At 61.6% G+C, this 18,440-nt stretch overlaps 1 protein-coding gene across 2 annotated transcripts in view; it reads left to right on the forward strand.

Annotated features, from left to right (window-relative positions):
- Window positions 1-18,440, forward strand: part of PIEZO1 (piezo type mechanosensitive ion channel component 1) — a 54,996-nt gene that overhangs the window by 10,860 nt on the left and 25,696 nt on the right. For both annotated transcript variants that reach the window (XM_041770407.1, XM_041770406.1), the window contains exon 2: window positions 16,372-16,467. In XM_041770407.1, coding sequence (XP_041626341.1) covers window positions 16,372-16,467 — 96 coding nt within the window. The remainder of the gene's footprint in view (window positions 1-16,371; window positions 16,468-18,440) is intronic.

An 18,440-nucleotide genomic window follows, 5' to 3' on the forward strand; every position in this document is an offset into this window, starting at 1 on the left:
GAGACGGTGGGAGGGGAAAGCATGGGCAGAAGCTTCTGCACGCCGGTCCCTCAGACCCAGCTGCTGGGCGCCCTGGGACGAGTTACACCACCTCTCTGAGCCGCGAGCTCCGCGCCTGCAGAAGTAGGACATACCTCCCCAGTGTGTCGCAGGCGGGCCCTGCCATCCGGGGGCCTCTCTATGTCCCAGTCATAAGAAGAGCACCTGCCCTGCTTAGCCTTGTGGCCCTCGGGGTGACCCGCCAGGTGGCGTGGGCTAAGGGACCTTGTGAAGTTGATCTGAGAGGCAAGAAGGGTGCCGCCTCAGGCTGCGCTGGTGAGGAATCTGAATCAGCTGGTCCTGAGGTGGGAGGGCTGCACCTGCGGCCGCCCGGCATAGCATGCCACAGAGCTAATTAGGGAGCTCCTCAAAGCACGTCTGTGCTCTCACCGGGGCGGAATCTGGGGCAGCACGGTGATGTCCCAAAGCCGAGGTGGTGGCTGGTGGGGGGAAGATGCTGAGCTGCAGGCCCCCATGGGTGGGGACAGTGGAACCTGCTGGATTGGGCTGAGTCATGGGCTGCTGGGCACTCCTGCAGGACAGCAGCAGATGCATGTCATGGCTGATGTTTGGGCTGCCAGCAGGAGGGTCCTTCCCAGCCCGGAATGCAGGTGGCCCAGGGTGGAGGGGAGTGGTTGGGGCAGGCATGTCACTGTCCTCACCCGGAGCCCTTGCTTGTGGCTGGAGGGCGCCTGTGCTGGCAGCTACCTCTCCCATCCCCTTACAGGGGAGGCTTCCCGTGGCCCCTCCGCCCCCCGCCCCTGCCCCCAGAAGGAGGATGCCTGTGAAGCTCCAGGGCAGAGAGCTTGGCCTCTAGAGACCACTCCCTGCTCTCAGGTTGGAGTTGGTGATGGAAGGAGCAGGACAGTGGCCCTCCAGCCGCCGCCCCAGGGCCACCCATTCTCATGCATCCTCTGAGGGACCAGCCAGAGATTCAGCTTGAAGAGGATGAAGTTCCAAGTCCCGCCGTTGGAAGCTGGCTCTGGCCTCGTGCCTGGTCAGAGAAGCATGTGTGTGGCTGGCATCAGGGGACCAGGAGATGGTTCAGTGGGGATGGGTGCCAGGCTGTCCCCATGGTGCCCGTGCAGGTCCCTGTCAGGCTCTCACAGGGCCCCACTAGACCCAGGCTGCGAGGACAGAATTGTGCCTTTTGGCCGGCAGAGTAGGTGGGGTGGGACCCCAGCCAGTGGACATCATGTGTGCTTGTGGATGGGAATGGCCCTGGCCTTGGGGGCCTCTCGGTGGGAGGGACACCATGGGGGAGGCATGAGGAGAGGTTTCTGCAGACCTGCAGGTGCCCAGGACAGAGAGAAGAGAGGGCAGGCCCCCACACTAGGCTTCTCCGGGCCTCAGTGGTTTCTCGCCATCAGTGGCAGCAGCTAGAGGAGGTGCACTTGAGCCATGCGGCCCTTCTGTGTGTCAGTGGGGACCCGGGGGACACAGCAGCCTGGGGGTGGGCCTGGCCTCATGCCCTTGAGACCTTGTCTCTCCTGCCACTTGGAGCCTATGGGGTCTCAGGGCTCAGCCCTGACCTTTAGGAACAGGAGCGAGCAGGTGGCAGTAGGCCTGCTTGGGGCCAGGGCCTCACAGCTTTGGACAGGTAGCTGAGTCTCCCAGACCTGGCGTCACTGTCAGGCTCCAGCAAGCTTTGTGTTAACAGAGAAAAGCCTGCTGGTATAGCATGAGAGTCAGCCGATACTAGTACCATGCCCATGGCAGTACACTGGTGTCACACAGGCCAATTCCCAGGTGGGTGGGGTCAGCGTCCCTGCTGTACAGAGTGCAGACTCAGGGGTAGCTTCTGGCCAAGGCCTGATGCCGCCAGGCTGCCAGGTCAGGACCAGGTCCTCGAAGGTAGTGGCAACTCTGGTTCTTTCTGACCTGCCCATTGTGGGTGGCAGCCTCAAGGGAACAGCTGCCCCTGGACAACCATCCTGGAACAGGGTCCAGCTGAGATGGGGGGGTGGACACGAGCCAGCCAGTTCCTCACTGCCGGGAAGGGCCCTTTGTCCCCAAGCCTCCCCTGGGGTCGAGGCTTTGACCCTGGGAAGTGGAGCTGGCCGAGGTCAGCTGGCTCCACCAGCCAGACTGACTGAGCCCTCCTGCCTCCCAGGCCCCCTCTCCATGGCCTCCCAAGACCCCCTTGGGTGTCTGCTGCTTGCTGCACTGTTAGGAATTAGATTAGTTTCCATAAAAACAGGATGCAGTGGGCGAGCCGGCAGCGCGTCCCTCTTTTTCCAGGAACTGAACATATAGCGCTGGCCAGGCCAGCCCTGTCCCCACCCGCCATCTCCCCCAGGGCGTGAGGAGCTGCACTCTCTGCTCTCAAAGTGACTGCTTAATCAGTTCTGGGGACTGTGTTCCATCACCAGGAGCCAGTGCCGACCGTGGCCCTTGGCTTGGTGGGGCTGCAGTGCTGGGCAAGCCTTGGGGCTGCCCACGATGGCATGGTGCTTCAGACCTTGGTCTGGAGGGCCTGTGGAACTGAGGAGGTCGGGGGGAGCTGGGCCAGGGGTGAGGGCACACCTGTCACCAGTGCAGTGGGGAGCTGGGTCCTGAGGCAGGCTGCCCACAGCTCAGTTGGGAGGGGTGGGTCCAGCCTGGTGTGTCACTCACTGGTGGAGTGATCTTGGGCTGTGACTTCCCTTCTGTGAGCGGGCAGCAGCAGGGCCTCTCTCCACCGAGGGCTTGTGTTGGAAGGGCGGCCCTGCCTTGGCTGAGCTGCTGGCACACGTGGTGCTTGGCGCTTGGTGGGGACCTGAGATGTGGGGGGTGGGGGCTTTCCAGGGAGGCCTGGGCTTCATGCCTCAGGAAGCAGAAGGGCAGGGCTGTGTGGGCCTCTGCGCCCTCAGCCGCCAGTAGGGCCTCTGGCTTCATTCTCTTGGGAACTCAGGGATGGCCCAGATGGTCTTGCAGGAGGCCTGGCCTCGCACCTCCTTTTGTTCTTTCCTGCCCCAGACAGACCACAGCTGCAGGCCCGAATGCCCTCTTGGAAGTGACCCTGGATGGATTCCGGAGCTCAGAAGTGGCTCTTTCTGGAAGGATATCCTGAAATCCTAGAGGAGGGAGTGGGATCGCAGGGAAATGAGCTGAGGCAGCTTAGCATCGTGGACAAAATCTCCGATGGCAGAGCACATGCAGGCGTGAGGCTTGGAAGCAGGTGTTTATTGCCTTCTGCGCTGCTCTGCGTCCAAACCTCAGAGTGGGGGACAGGGAAGTGAGTGTTGGGTGTGCTGTTCAGGGCACCTCACATGAGCAGGGGACAGAGCCCCGTGCCTCCCTGTGCCTCGATGCTCCCGGGGCTGCTCTCCTGTGTGGGGCCAGGCTGCTTGTTGGGAGCAGACCATGTTGATTTTTCCCTTGCTCATATCATGAGCTTGTTGAATTTCCAGAGAACACGCAGGGCCTCTGGCAGCCTGTCCCCCCAGGCCTGCAGCCACCTGGGTCTGGGCCGCAGAGCCAGCCTAGAAGCTCGGCACCGGTGGGGCAGTCAGAGCAGTGGGGCCAGAGGGACCAGGATGCGTAGGTCATCCTCCACTGGAAGCTGTACACATGCACACGCACACACATGGGGGAGCAAGGAAGGCGTCTGTGACAGGCCCGGGCTCCCGAGGCAGGCAGGGAATTCAGGCAAGGGTGGATGTTGCAATCCTGAGTCCACATTCCACAGGGCAGCCCCAGAGATTCCTTCTTTCCCAGGGGCCTCCTCTGCTCGGTTCATCCGGTTGGCTCATGGAGGGTCATCTGCTTTGCTTACAGTCAGTGGATTTAAATGTGAAACAGCTTCCCCAGGTTGACGCAGAAGCCACCACACCCAGCCCGGCCCGTTACAAAGGCACGTCCTGGGACAGTGCACTGTGCTGGTTGGCTCAGGACATATCTCTCATCACACCCCCGGGCTCTCTGACAGGTCCCCTGACCTCCTGCCCGATCCAGAATGCAGATTGCAGCTCAGGTTCGCCAAGGCCACCCCCAGCAATACCTGTCATCTGGTCCTCACACTGTCTCTGCAAGGGGCTTGCACGCTATTTGTGGGGTGCCTTCTGAGGGTAGGCTCTGTGCTGGGGTGGATATTTGCTGGGGAGGAAGGGTCAAAGGGGCCAATGCCCAACGACCCATTTCTCTAAGAGGGAGAAAAAGGCAGACAGTGGGAAGGCGGAACCAGGGTTAGGGGCTCCCATATAAAGACACAGGTGAGGACCGCCACCACCCAGAGCCCCCAGCCCCCACATTCCCTCAGCCCTGCAAAGGGCCTTTGTCCCCTTCCCCCACCTGGCCAGTGACTCCGCCTGGCCTGCCAGTGGGAGGTGCCCGGGTGGCATTCCTCCCTCTTGCCGGGAAGGGCCCCCAGAGAGCAGGGCCAACTGGGCTCTGCTCTGCGGCTGCCCGTTTGCACAAGCCAGACTGGAGAGGCTGAGACTCAGGGTGCTGTGGGCTGGCTGAGTCACAAGGGTGAGGTTCTGAGTCAGCACCCCAACCCCGAGTCTTGGACTTATGGCTGGGGAGATTGAGCACTTGGCCTGCCTGGGGCAGACCCCCATGTTTGGAAGGGCAGCCCTGGCCCTGAGGGTGGCCACCAGATTCACCACTTAACAGTGGCCCAGAAGCTCCTCCAAAGCCCCGCCTGCTGCAGTAGAGTGGACAATGTCTTCGTCCTGGAGGTAGGGCGGTGGACACGAGCCAGCCAGTTCCTCACTGCCGGGACTTCAGGACGGCTGCCCGAGGCCAAAGGAGTGGGGGCTCCACATGGCAGGAACAGAAAGCTGTTGTTCTTGAAGAGGAGGCCCCAGGTCACACTGTCAGGTTGGATGCAGCATCAAGACACAGGTGTGAGGGGTCTGAGTGACTCGGTTAGATGTGTGACTCTTGATGTCAGCTCAGGTCATGATCTTGGGGTTGCAGGGATCGAGCCCTGCATGGGGCTCTGTGCTCAGTGGGGAGTCTGCCCCCCCCCATTCACACTCACACCTTCTCTCTAAAATAAATAAATACGTCTTTTTAAAAAACCAAAATACAAAAGGCAGACACAGCCAGTAGGTTGTGATGAATGGTCATGTCACCTGCTCCTTCTGACTTGGAAAAAGCACATCAGGTCCTTTAGGTCTCTAGACAACCTTCTGGAGAGTGGATTCTGAGTCTAGGGCACATCCCTGTTCCTGGAGAGCTTGAGCTGCCACTGAATGCTCAGGTGATGCTGGTGGCCTGGCCTGGGAACCCACTTTAAGGACCACAGCTGAACAGAGTGGGTTCTTTTTTTTTTTTTTTTTTTTTTTAATAGAGTGGGTTCTGCTACAATTTGGCACTGCTGGATAGAGGGGTCATAGCGGATCCATTCTGTGGTGGAGACGCAGAGTGGCATACTGCCTTCCCCTGGGTTTCCTGAGAGCATTTCCACCCCAGGGCCTTTGCACTGGACCATCCTCTGCAGGATCTCCAGGCCCAGGTCCCATCTACCCCCAGGGGAAAGGCTTGTTCTCATCCTGCTTCTTTGTGCACTATTTAGTCGTCCACCGTTGCCCCCAGGAGACTGTGCACCGAGGCAGATCTCCGGCTCTCATGCCGGTCTTCAACACTCCTGGGCTTAGGCCTGAGCCTAACATGGGCAGGTCACATGTGTTTATCATCTGGGGTCTGCGGCAGGTGTGGACTCTCGTGCCAGCTCGCTGCCCTGGCTGTTTGCGCTCACCCCAGAGCTGTCTGGTCACCTTGTTGGTCACCCTCTGGCCTGAGGTAGCCGATCTTGTCCTGGGACAGCTCCAGGTGCGGCTGTTGTCCAGGGCAGGGGAGTGGCCCCTGTGCTATATGGTGGGTTCTGTCGCTGTGTGAGGGGTGGGTGGCCTGCGCTCACACCTGCAGGGGCAAGGTGCACAGCTGAGGTGGAGAGGCCTGTGTCTTGGCTCAGGAGAGTCCCCGTGTGCTGTGGCCTTGTGACAGCCATCATTTCAGATACTGTTGGGGTGCCTCTTGGGGGACCTAGCTGTCTTATCAATTAGCCTGGAATTTTGGTCTAGGGGTAAGGCGGCAACAGCAGCTTGGTTTACCCAGAGCCTATTGCTGTCTCGATCTGCTCCAATCGGCTCGGCCCATGAGGTCTCTGGATGAGGGCCTGAGGGCTGGTCTGAGACCAGGGCATCAGGTGCATGTGCTAGGTCACGAGGGGGCAGGCTTCACACCTTCTTCTTTGGTTTTATTTATTCACTTAATTTTAATTTTTGAGAGAAAGGGAGGGAGTGTGAGTAAGGGGAGGGGCAGAGGGTAAGGATCTTGAGCCCTAATGCAGGGCTCCATCCCGCAGTCCTGAGGTCACTGTCTGAGCTGAAATTAAGTCAGATGCTTGACCGACTCAGCTGCCCAGACGCCCTCTTTTTCCATTTTATTTTACTTTTTAAAGACTTTATTTATTTATTCACGAGAGAGACATACAGAGGCAGAAACATAGGCAGAGGGAGAAGCATGCTCCCTTTGGGGAGCCTGATGTGGGACTTGATCCCAGAACCCCGGGATCATGCCCTGAGCCGAAGGCAGACGCTCAACCACTGAGCCACCCAGGTGTCCTTCTTCTGTTTTAAAGTGGACTCTGGTTCCTGAAGCCCCCTGCTGCCCCAAGCCGAGCTGACTGCTATACAGTCCATCTCCTAGATCCTCGGTCACCTGGGAGGACAGGGTCACACCTGCTACCCCCACTGTCTAGACGGGGGACAGAGGCTCACAGAGGAGTGGTGGCTTCTAGCCAGCCTGGCACCTCCCACCTTCAACTGCCCTCTTCCACAGACGTGGGGCCCTCATCCTAGGAGGATGTTGGCGCCTGTTGGCCATGGGGCACTGGGCAGACCTGTATCCCAGGCTGGAGCTCCAGGTGTCCCCCGTTTTGGGGGGCATGTCCTGACACTGCCCAGGGCTCTGCAGGGGGCAGGGTGGGGTATGCCTGTCTGGAGCAGACTCTGTCCTATGACCTGACCTGTGGGATGTGAGGTGGCCATCCAGGGATGAGGCAGGCACAGCTGTCAGGGCCGGGTCTCCACACCGATGCCCGGGTCTGCTTGTCACAGTCTGGGGTGCAGCTCTGCAGAGAACCCCTTTCCTTGTGGCTGGAGGAGGTCCTGCCTGACCCTGGAAGTCTCAGTGACAGGGACTCAGGAGAGCAGGGACCTGAGGAGCTGAAGGGGGCCCTGGACAGGCCTGGCCCAGGCAGCTCCAGGCCAGACAGCTTCAGGCGCCGCCCCCCCCTACTGCCCCCCGCAACATGGTAGGGGGGTTCCTTTGTTGCTGTGAGTTGTGGCCCCAAGCTCTGGGTGGCCTGAGGTGGGGGATGTAGACGTGGGTGGGGGTGCCATGTGGGGCTTGGGCCATCCAATCCCTCCCTGGGGGCTCTGCCCCCGCATGTTTACCTGTGGCCACAGCAGGATGGCCTGCCTGGGAGGGCCGTCCCCCGTGGAATGCAGGCCCCACCCGAGCCTGAAGCCTCAGCCTCTATGCCTGAGCGCCTCTGCTGGCAGGTCATATGGGCTAGTGGCCGGGTGCTGACCCTGCTGGGGCACAGCCCACAACAAGCAACAGGCCCTGGTCCCCGTGTTTTCCAGGGAAGCTCCGCAGGTCCTGGTCCCGGGAGGGAGCCACCAGAGTCTGATGTGAGGGGCGGTTCTGCTGGCAGGGTGGGGGCCTTTGTGCAGTGCCAGGGGTCTCCACTTCCTAGCACTTGAGTGGGGGTGTGAGTGGCTGCCAGGGGAGAAGCATGAGGAATGCAGAGCCCTGTCAGTGCTCCCGGCCCCAACGTGACCCACAGAGCAGGGGTGCCCACCGTGTGGACCGTGTGGTGGCTCCACTTACGACACTTCGGGGTCAGAGGGTCTGCAGATGGTCACGCAGCTGGGCTTCCCACACCGCCGACCAGCCTGCTTCAGGGTGCCTGATCTGCATAGCAGGGGCCTCGTGGCATCAGTCAGGTCTCCGGATGCCTGGACACCCGTGGGTCCTGCCCTCACCCGTGCCGTCCTGCACTGTTGCTCTGCAGCTGCCCTCCTCACCTCTGAAGCCGCTTGGAAGGGCAGTCTGGTGAGGCTGGAAGGGCGCCTGGGCTCCCCGACCCATGAGGACTGGGTGGGAGGCCTGTGCTGGGTGTCTCTGGGTACCCCGTTGCTGTCCCCAGCCCACAGTGGCCACTGGGTCCCCCCTCAGGCCTGGGAGTCACCATAGCTTCATGGAGCTGGCCCGGGGAGGGGCCCTGCCCTCTGAAGTCGGGAGAGCCATAAAACCCAGTGTCCCGGCCCGTGCTAATTAAACCCTCGGCTGCAGCAGGGCCCTGGGCTCTTGGCCGGGTTCCGAGTAGGTAACGCAGTGTCCTTGGCATCGGCTGCGGGGGCCCTCGCGGTGTCCTGGGCCACCCCATGGGGCCCTCGCGGTGCATCGCCCTATCCTCTGCTGACTTCAGGCCAGTTCCCATCCCGGGACAGGGAAGGACCCTCGGAAGGCCTCCTGGGTCTTAGAGCTTTGTAAACTGGTCGCAGCTGGTGCTCTGTATCCCTGAGGCCAGCCTGCAGGCACCCCCTTTTCTGGGCCTGAGTGGCACCATACTGGAGCCACCCAGGGACAGCAGAGTGGGCCCCTCACTGAGGTTGGCTTCCTGGGTGGAGGGTGGCAGGGGCATGGCGCCCTGGGGTGCAGGGAGTGTTTCATGGGGGAGAGGCGCAGGCGGTGGGAATGTGTGAGTGGAGCATGCAGGTGCAGGTGCCGGGGGTTCCTGCAGGGCCTGTGGGCCTTGCTTGGGCGGCCAGTGAGGTGGGGGAGCCCCTTGGGCTCCCTTTCCCCCCGCTGCCTTTGGCTCGTGCTCCATGGGTGCCAGCCTATACTTGCCTTCCATGACCACGGTCCTGTCCCCAGAGGGGAAGGGGGACTCTGGTCAGGCCAGCTCCCTCCCAGGCCGACCTCCCCATCTTCCTCTTTCAGAAAGGTGGGATAGATCCAAACCTCTGGTCCTTCTGGGTCAGGGCCTGGCTTCAGGGTTTATAGGGAAGCAGGGCAGGTGTGGCCACCCAAGTGCTGTAGGGACCAGGAGGCCCTGTCTCGAGGGCAGCACTAGGATAGGGCAAGGGACAGCCCAGCCCCTGTGCCACGTCTGCCCCCACCCCCCGCCCTCTGGCAGAAACTAGTAGGGAAGTGTTTACGGGTTTCTCCTGCAAGCCAAGTAAGGCCGAGTGAGCAGCTCCCCGGACCCACGGTGGGCGGGGGTGGGAGCCTTGGGGCTCGGATCGAGACTGCTCCCCACTGCTGCAGCCCCTGGCTAGGCAGTGGTCACCTGTGGCCCTGACCCACAGTCCCTGGGCCCCACCTGGCCTCCCCAGGGCTTTGCCAGGCTGGTGGCAGAAGGCAGGCCTGAGAGGTACCTGCCCGGGGCAGGAGAGGGTAAGTCTACTCTTGCCGCTGCCACGGTGCCTTGGGGACTCGGATGAGTCGTGCCCCCACCAGCCCGTGGCCGCTGTGTAGCAGGAATGCCCGAGCCACACGTCTGACGCCTTCTGTGCTGTGTCCCTCCCAGTCTTTCATCTCTAAGGCCTGTTCACTTGTTAACCACCCAGGACACATGATGAGAAAAGGACCCTCTACTCAGGGGAACACCAACTGCCACTGGGTAAAGTCCCATCCGGGATTGTATGTGCATTGACATGCATGAATCCTGTTTCTGTTTTGGTTTACACAAGAGGAATCCTGTGCACAGGTGGTGGGGGCGATGTGGGTGTGGTGTTGGGGTGCCTGAGGGTAGGCCTGCGTTCATCCTCTCCTGCCTTGAGCTGGGCGCTGTTCTCTGGCAGGGGACCCGGAGGGTGCACAGTTGGGGTCCCCCCACCAGTGGAGGAAACAGGCACACAGAGTCACCTGCAGAGCCACCAGATTTCAGACTCCGGCCCCTTGGCTCCCCAGTTTCACAGGTTGGGAGCCCGAAGCCCAGAGGAGGGTGAAGACGTTTGCTGCTATGTTGTACACCTGCTTCCAGACCACCCAGCCTGCAGCCTCGGCCCATCTTGCTGTGACCGAGTGGCCCAGGCCCCGTCCTCAGGGCCTCACCCTGATCCTCAGGGCCTCACCCCTGCAAGAGGGTGGCGGGAAGAAGGGGAAGTGCCTCGCTCTCTGAGGTCCTGGCACCCCTGAGAGGGACCTGCTGGAAGGATGGGCAGCTCTGCCCAGGCCCTGGTGTGGCCCCGCCCACCCGTAGCTGCCCCCACAGACCTGCTAGCCCTGGAACAACCCTCTCTGCCCCATGTCCCTCCTGTAGGCTCTCCTGTAGGCCATGGGTGATGGCCCTCATCCAGGCCTCCTGGCCTCTCCTAGAGACACTGTCCTTTCAGCTTCTCGTGCTGACATGGGCCCTGGCATGACATCAGAGCTTCTGTCCCCCGGCAGCCGGAGGCCCCGTGAGCCCCTGAGGTCACTAAGTCCACGCTGACCTCTGCCTTTCCACACTGCTTCTGCTCGGCGTGCAGCGCCGGCCTGTGGGTCCTGCCAGCAGTGTTTGTTTCCTGGAGCCCCCCTGCAGGTGGTACTGAGATGCCCACCTCGGGGTCATCGAAGCCCCTGTTGGCATGTGAAGTGGTCACACCTCACCCCTATGACCTTTCATGCTGCGGGTGCTTTGTTCATCCTGCTTTACAGACTGGGAAACAGGCTCAGCTGCACTTCTGCAGGAGGGAGGTGGTGGCAAAGGTCGAGACCCACCTGACACCCAGGCCGGCTGCAGGGGACCCGTCCCAGGAACCGTGTGCTGATGCGGGGGTCCCTCGGGTCCCCCCGTTGGGGGGGGCCGTGGGGTCCTGCCCTGTGCATGGAATGTCCCAGCTGAGCACTGTGGTGTCCCCGCCTTCCCTTCCTGACCTGGCTGCAGCTGAGCCCCCAGTTCTGTCACCTGAGGGATGGGGGGGTGAGGGGGGATCCAGGGACTGCTTGCTGGAGGTGGCCGTGTGGGCTCTGGCCTGCTGTGGGAGGGTCTGTAAAGGGTTAAGCATGTGCTGGCGGGGGGGGGGGGGGGGGGCGCGTGAGGGGCCAGGCAGGAGGGAGCCCTTTCCTGCCCAGCCAGGCTCGCTCCCCCCCCACCCCCAACCTATTGTTCCTGGCTCGGGAAGAGGCATATTTCCCCCATGAGGTCACAGGCCAGCCTGGGCAGCCTGGGTGGGGAGGTGGGGGCTGACTGGGCAGGGCAGGCCAGGTCCCCTCCAGCTGAGTTTCTTCCTTCTCTGCATTAGCCTGGGGCTCACCAAGACTTTCTCTGGCCTTGCCCCAGTCTGAGTTGTCTGCAAGGCCCAAGGACATGCCGCCTCTTCCAGGCAGCGTGCTCTGATACCCTGGGCCACCTCTGCAGCCAGAGGCGCACTGAGCCCGGCAGCCTCGGTGGCTGGGTGGAGCACCCCCGGAGCCCTGCCTGTGGACCTGAGTCCGGCTGTACCCTGCAGAGGCCTTTCCTCTCTGGGACCCTCCCCATCCTCATCTGAACTGAGGGGGATTGTGAGCAGTGGCCTGGTTCCGCTCCTGCGGCCTGTTTGCCTCTGCTCCCTTGCTGGCCAGCCTCCTGCCCTGTCCCCGGTCCCTGACATTGGGGAGGGCGGCTGGCTGGGAATGGGACCTGAGCTTCTTCTGTTACCCTAGCTGCCCTGCTGGAGCTGGGAGCCAGCGGGCCACCATCCCTCACTCACGTCCCTGGGGCCGGTGTCCAGTGCTGTCCGAGTGCCACCCATCTGCCTGGTGCCAGCCTGATGGCAGAAGAGGAGTGAGGGGTGGCAGCCGGGCTGGCGCTTCACATGGACCGTCTCCACACGAGCTGGTGTGCTCCAGTGGCACTGGTGGCCTGCCCCCCGAGACATCCCAGGGTACCTCCGAAAGGTGGAGACGCCACCTCCTAGGGCACACACGGCCTCTCCCTCCCCTTCTTGCTGTGTCCCCATCCACCAAGCCCAGACCATGCCTTCCACCGGGCCAGTCACATGTGTTGGGAGCCCAAGTGAACAACAGAGAAGTGAAGGGGTGGGGGGCGGGGGGGTCACCTGGCGCTCCCCCCCACCTGCCCAGCTGGCCCTCTGACCCTGCTCTTCCTGATTCTTCATCTCCAATTTCCTGCTTTGGGCAGATAAGCCTCTCAGAGATTCTTTCCTTCCTGCTCAGCCTGGGTGTGGGGAGAGGCCGGGGACTGTTCGGCTCCATAGGCAGCAGCAGACCGTGCTCTGGCCCCTGCTCCGTGGGCTCTGGTTCCTGACATCCCTTACTGAATGCAGGAGATGTTTGTTTATGCTTTTATTTTGGTAAAAGATACAGAACATGGGACTCCTGATTGGCTCAGTCAGTAGGCCATGCAATTTGTTTATTTTTAAATTTTATTTTAAAGTCATCTCTATACCCAGTGTGGCACCTGAACTCATGACCTTGAGATCAAGAGTCTCACATGCTTCCCATTGAGCCAGCTGATCACCCCAAGCACATGACTCTTGATCTCAGGGTTGTGAGTTCAGGCCCCATGTTGGGTGTAGAGATCACTTAAAAATGAAAACAAAAAACAAGAAAAAGGCACACAACATAAAATTGATCATTTTGACCATAAAAAGATTTTACTTATTTGAGAGAGAGTGAGCGTGCATGAGGGAGAAGCAGGCTCCACATGGAGCAGAGCCCAACATGGGGCTCGAGCCCAGGACCCTGAGATCATGACCTGAGCCACAGGCAGATGCTTCACTGACGGAGACCCCCAGGTGCCCCATCTTAATAACTTTCAAGCATGCAGTTCAGTGGCATTAAATGTGTTTTCAGTATTGTGCAACCAATCCCAGAACTTTCCGTCTTCCCAAACCGAAGCACTCCCGTCAGGCTTCCCCATCCCAGCCTCGGGGTCTGCTCATTAGCCAGGCCCAGGGATTGTGAAGGCACCATCCTGTTCTGCCCTCCAAGCTGTGCTTCTGCCTCCAGGAGCCTCCCTGGGGCTGCACAGCAGATGCCCTCCTGGCCAGCGGGGTTGCTCCCTCCTGGCCCCCAGGTGCTCCCTGAGTATCAGGCAGCCCTGGCAGTTCGGAGAGTGAATGCCTTGGGGCAGGGCCTGTGAACAGGGCCTCAGGAGAAGGTTGCCTGTGTAGGTGAGTGGAGGATGGGTGGACGGACCTGGCTGGTAGGAAGGGGGGTGCCCCCCTCTCTGGGGCTGGCGCTGTGGCGGGGCGAGGCAGATCCCAGGGGCTGGGAAGCGCGGCCCTGGGACACAGGAGCTTGAGAATCTTTGCCGTAAATGGTTTTCCCTCCCGCCTCTTGGGCCAGATCAGATGAACGTTTTTTTTTTTTAAGTGAAAATGCGCAATTGCTGCGAAACTTCATATTTCTGGTTGAGCCGGTTGCTGTGGCCAGTGTGTGTAATGGAAGGAGGAGGCACCCTTGCGTCAGGGGCGGCGCCCGGGCTGGGAGGGAAGGCTGCAGGGTGAGCTGGAGTGCCAGCCTGGGCCTCCTCGTGGGAATGATAGGAGGGGCCCAGTCAGGGTTGGTGGGAAGGCCCTGGAGCCTCCTGTCCCCGCCCTGGCTGCCCATCTGGTCTGAGAGTCAGGCTCACCCTCTGGACAGGTGGTTGTGTGAACCCCAATGTACAGATGCGGACACCGAGGCCTGGGGCATGCTGCCCACACAGGTCCTTCTGTTGTCCCCTCCTCTTAGCCTCCCTGCCACACCCAAGCTCCTGATCTGGGTGAGGGCCTCGGGCCCCAGGACAAAGCCAGGATGGAGGACAGGCCGAGGTCGGCACGGCCCCCTGGCCCTGCTGGTGACCTGTGGTGTGGGCTGGGGTATTGGTGGGGTTCAGGGGTCTCAGTGGCCTAGGTTCTGTGGGAGCAGAAGCCCCTCCATTGTCCTGGCCTCCGGGGTGGGAGGATAAGAGTCCAGCAGAGGCCTGTCTAAACAGCAAGGGGGAGGGGGAACGCCTGGGTGGCTTAGTGGTTGAGCACCTGCCTTTGGCTCTGGGCGTGATCCCAAGGTTCCAGGATCGAGTCACACATCGGGCTCCCTGCAGGGAGCCTGCTTCTCCCTCTGCCTGTGTCTCTGCCTCCCTCTCTTTCTCTCTCTCTCTCTCTCTGTGTGTGTCTCTCATGAATAAATAAAATCTTAAAAAAAAAAAAAAACAGCACGGGGCTGGGAGAACTGGGCTTTCCTCCTGGCACAGAAGGGATGCCCTGCGGAGGGAGGAAGGTTACCCCCCTCCCATCTCCCCACTGGCCAGCGAGGGGCATCTAGTGGCCGCTGGGACAATGCGGGCCTGGTGACCCCACAAGGGGACCCCGTGCTTGGAAGGCCAGGGCAGTGGCATCCCCGGGCTCCCTGGAGGCACTGTTCTCCTAGCTCGCTCCTAGCCCTGGGATGGCAGTCCGGCCGCTGGCTTGTTTTTGGCATCACCCCCTGCCCCCATCCCTGGCCCAGGTTGGTTGGTTTGGGTTCTGTCAGCACGGCCACCACCTGAACGTCTGCGGCCTTGCTGGGTCACAGTTCACGCTTGGGAGTCTAAGGCGGGGAGGCGGTCCTGGGCAGCAGTGAGGACAGCGGGGTCCCTCTGCTTAGGGGGACGTCCAGGAGGGGGACAGATCTGTGGGAGGCACCGGTGCCCTTAGCCGTCTGTTCTGTCCTCTTGGGTCAGCCTGGGCCTGCTTGCTCCTGGGGGTGACAGAGGAGCAGGGGGCAGAGGAGGCCCTGGCGGGCGGCCGCTCAGGGCAGCACACACTGTCTCTCTGGCCCAGCCCCCTCTCTGGTACCCCAGGAAAGGCTGAGAGGGCCCCCCCATCAGGACATCTCCCCCGGCACCCCCCGACCACCCCCGATTCCCCCATGAGCCCCAGGCCCCCAGCCTCCCTGCTGCACCCGGTCCACGGGGTGCCCGCCGTGCTGGGGGAAGCCATGGCCCCGGTGAGAGCGAGGCAGGCAGGAACGGTCGCGGGCGTCCCCCTCCCCTGCTCTGCTCAGCAGCCAAGCGACTCCCCGCTGAGCGCCGAGCCTAGTGCAGGGGGCTCCATCCCCGGACCCCGAGGTCACGACCTGAGCCGCCCAGGCGCCCCTGAAACCATACATCGTAAGAAAGGAACACGTGGTCACTGGCCATGGGGGCTCCGCAGGGCGGACCCCACGTGGTGTGTGCCCGAGACACGGGCGGATGGGACGAGGCCCTGTGCGTGTGTGCGTGTGTGTGCGTGTGTGCTTGTGCGCGTGGAGAAGTCGCATTACGTGATGTTGGCCAGTGGGACGAGTTGCAGAAGGACGTGATGTGACTGTGTACGTGCTCTGAGTGACAGGTGACAGGGGCCTTGTCTACACAGAGTACAACAGTGTGTGAGTCCCGAGTGGTAGGTGACAGGTCTCATGTTTAGAGGGCTTGCTCACACGTGCAGGGAGGCAGGGAGCCTTGCGTGGTAACAAGCACAGCATCTAGGCAGGACACGTCTGGGGCAGTGGCCAAGGTGATTTGGGGGACAGTACCAGGGGACATTTGGTGGTGATATTTAGGGGTGATATTAGGTGTGGTATTGTGGGGCAGTGTTGAGGGGTGATGTCTGGGGGTGGTATTTGGGTGTGATGTTGGGGTGGTGTTTGGGGGGCAGTGTTGGGTGATGTCTGGGGTGGTTTGGGTGTGCTATTTGGGGTGATGTTGGGGTGGTGTTTGGGGGGCAGTGTTGGGTGATGTCTGGGGGTCTTTTTGGGGCAATGTTGGGGGTGATGTCTGGGGTAATATTTGGGGGTGGTGTGACATTTGAGGATTGATATCTGGGGGTGGTGTTTGGGGGTTGATGGGGTGGTGTTGGAGGTGAGATTGAGGGTGGTGTTTGGGGGTAATTATAGGGGTGGTGTTTGGGGGGCAGTGTTGGTGGTATTGGGGTGGTATTTGGGGGGCAATGTTTGGGGGTGGTATTTGGTGGTGATGTTGAGATGGTATTTCGGGGTGATGTCAGGGTGGTGTTTGGGGGTGATGGGGGTGGTATTGGGGGTAATGCTGGGGTGGTATTTGGGGGTGATGTTCGGGTGGTTTTGGGGGCGGTGTTGGGGATGGTGTTTGGGGGTGGTGTTGGGAAGTAATGTCCAGGGGTGGTATTTGGAGGTGATGTTAGGGTGGTATTTGGGGGTGATGTTTGGGGGTGATGTGGGGTGGTTTTGGGGGTGATGTTGGGGTGGTTTTGGGGGTGATGTTGGGGTGGTATTTTGGGGTGATGGGGTGGTATTTTGGGGTGATGTCGGGGTGGTTTTGGGGGCGGTGTTGGGGGTGAGCCGGAGGCAGTGTCTGGGCACAGCCCCAGCCCCCCCACCCCATGGGGGTGGCCATGCTAACTGCCCTCTCCTCCCCTGCAGCCTGCCTGTTCCGCTATAACGCGCTCTCTCTGGTCTATCTGCTCTTCCTGCTGCTGCTGCCCTGGTTCCCAGGCCCCTGTCGGCGCGGCTTCCCAGGTAAGGGCTTGGGCACTGGCTCCTGCCTGGAAGGGTGCTGGGGGCCTCGGAGCTCCTGGTCCACATGCACACTCCGCAGGAGCCCCGGGGAGTTTAGCAGCTGGGGTGAAGGATGGGTGGTCCCAAGTTTCATTTTCCCTTGCCGACACGGGCTGACTTCAGCACTTCCTGTCTGACTGCGTCATGGGGGCATCGGATGGATCCGCCCCTGGGCTTCCCGGGCACGCCCCTCTTCCTGCGGGCTCCCTCTCCCGTTCCCACCCCCTGCCTGGTGAGGCTCCTCCGTGTTTGCCTGTGCTCTGTGGGGCTTCACCTTGTAGTTGGGGTAGCTGGGAGCGCCAGGTCTCCACGTGGATCCTGAGCTCCTGGAGGGTGGGCACTGTCTCGTTCTCCCATGCATGCCAGATGCACGTGTGGGGCAGCCCATGAGTGGCTGCACCTTGGGGGCTCTAGATGTGGGCTCAGGGCATGGAGCCACCAAGGGGGGGGGCTGAGAGCAGAGAGGCGCATCTCAGGAGCCCATGCAGTTGGGAACAGGGCTGTGACGGACGCCCTGCTCCCTGCCTTGTGGCTCAGGCAGGCCCGCTGTGAACAGTGCAGACCTGCAGCCAGGTGCTAGGGGGGCAGATGGGGTCCAGAGTTTCTGAAAGGACCCCCTCCCCCTGGGCTCCTGCTGCCCACTCACCCTATGCTTCAGCATCCATTTTCCCAGCTTTTCAGGAAACCTGTCCCCAAGGCTGCTCTGCCTGCCATAGGTGGGAAGGTCCCCTCAGTGTCAAAGGGGAAGAGGGGTTCTGAAGCTCAAACAGGGGTCCCTGGAAGAAGGCAGCTGTCAGCAGCATATGCCCCAGTGTTTGGCAGAGATGAGTGAAACAGTTGCCCAGCTGGGCCAAGGACCAGGCTGGCCGTGACAGCGGAGGGCCCATTAAGGGGGACCAGCCCGTAGGCACTGCTTTCCGAGGTTCTGGGTGCAGCTGGCTGGTTTGGGGCCCTTGGGGGCATCTGCAGCTCACCCCATCACCCACTTGGTCTGGAGGCCACAAGACTAGCACGGTTGTGGGCTAGACTCCCAGCGTCCCAGGGCTGCTTCCTCCTGGAGTCTCCAGGGGAAGATCTGTTTCCCCATCTTTCCTGGCTTCTAGAGGCACCCACGCCCCGTCCCACCCCACATTATCCTTGATGGCACTGGCCAGTCCAGTGTCACTTGATCCCTCTGGCTCTGGCCCCCATTGGGCTCCCTCCTTGCTGGGGCACTGGGCTTGCAGTGCAGGTGGAATTCTGGGAGCAAAGGGCAGTGAGGGCTTCTGGGGTGGGGGGCAGTGTAGGGGGAGAGCTGGGAGCTGCTGGGGGCGCCAGGCCAGCTCAGGCCACAGGCTCGCCTGGCACAGGGCCCTCCCCTCCCACCTCTCCCCAGAGCCTTCATGGACAGTAGGGGGCCAGTTAGCCAGAGTGGGAGGGGCCAGGTGGGGAGAACTTACGGGGCCCTGGGAGGACTTCCCTGCCTGACCTCTGTCCATCTGCCTACCCTCAGAGGCCCTTCGGGAATGGGGGCAGCTGCCTGGTTTTTCTGGGTGGGAAAGGGGAAAATGGGAGGCCTGCCGGTGCCTGGAGCCCAGCCTCAGTGTAGGATGCTTGCGGAGGCTTCTGGTGGAAGGTCTGATGCCGCCTGGGCCCTGAGGGTGGTGACCCCTGGCCCGGTCTCCATGTGGGCGTCAGCTGGGAATGCAGCTGCCTGAGCCCAAGGAGGAGGTGTGGGTCCCCTCTGGGCGACTCCAGCCCTGTCATCTGCAGAGCCCCTGGGGGCAGGGCAGGGGAGGGGCAGGGCGGGGCAGGGGTGCAGCAGAGGCTGCAGGCACATCTGCAGGGGTCTGTGCCAGCCACCTGCTCAACACTTAGAGACTTTAGACCCTGTCCCCGCCTTAAAACAACCCTCCTCCCTCACCCTCCTCCCCTCTGCCCCCCTGACCCCTCAC

Source organism: Vulpes lagopus, chromosome 10 (genome assembly GCF_018345385.1).
Source record: "Vulpes lagopus strain Blue_001 chromosome 10, ASM1834538v1, whole genome shotgun sequence".
Lineage (NCBI taxonomy): Eukaryota > Metazoa > Chordata > Mammalia > Carnivora > Canidae > Vulpes > Vulpes lagopus.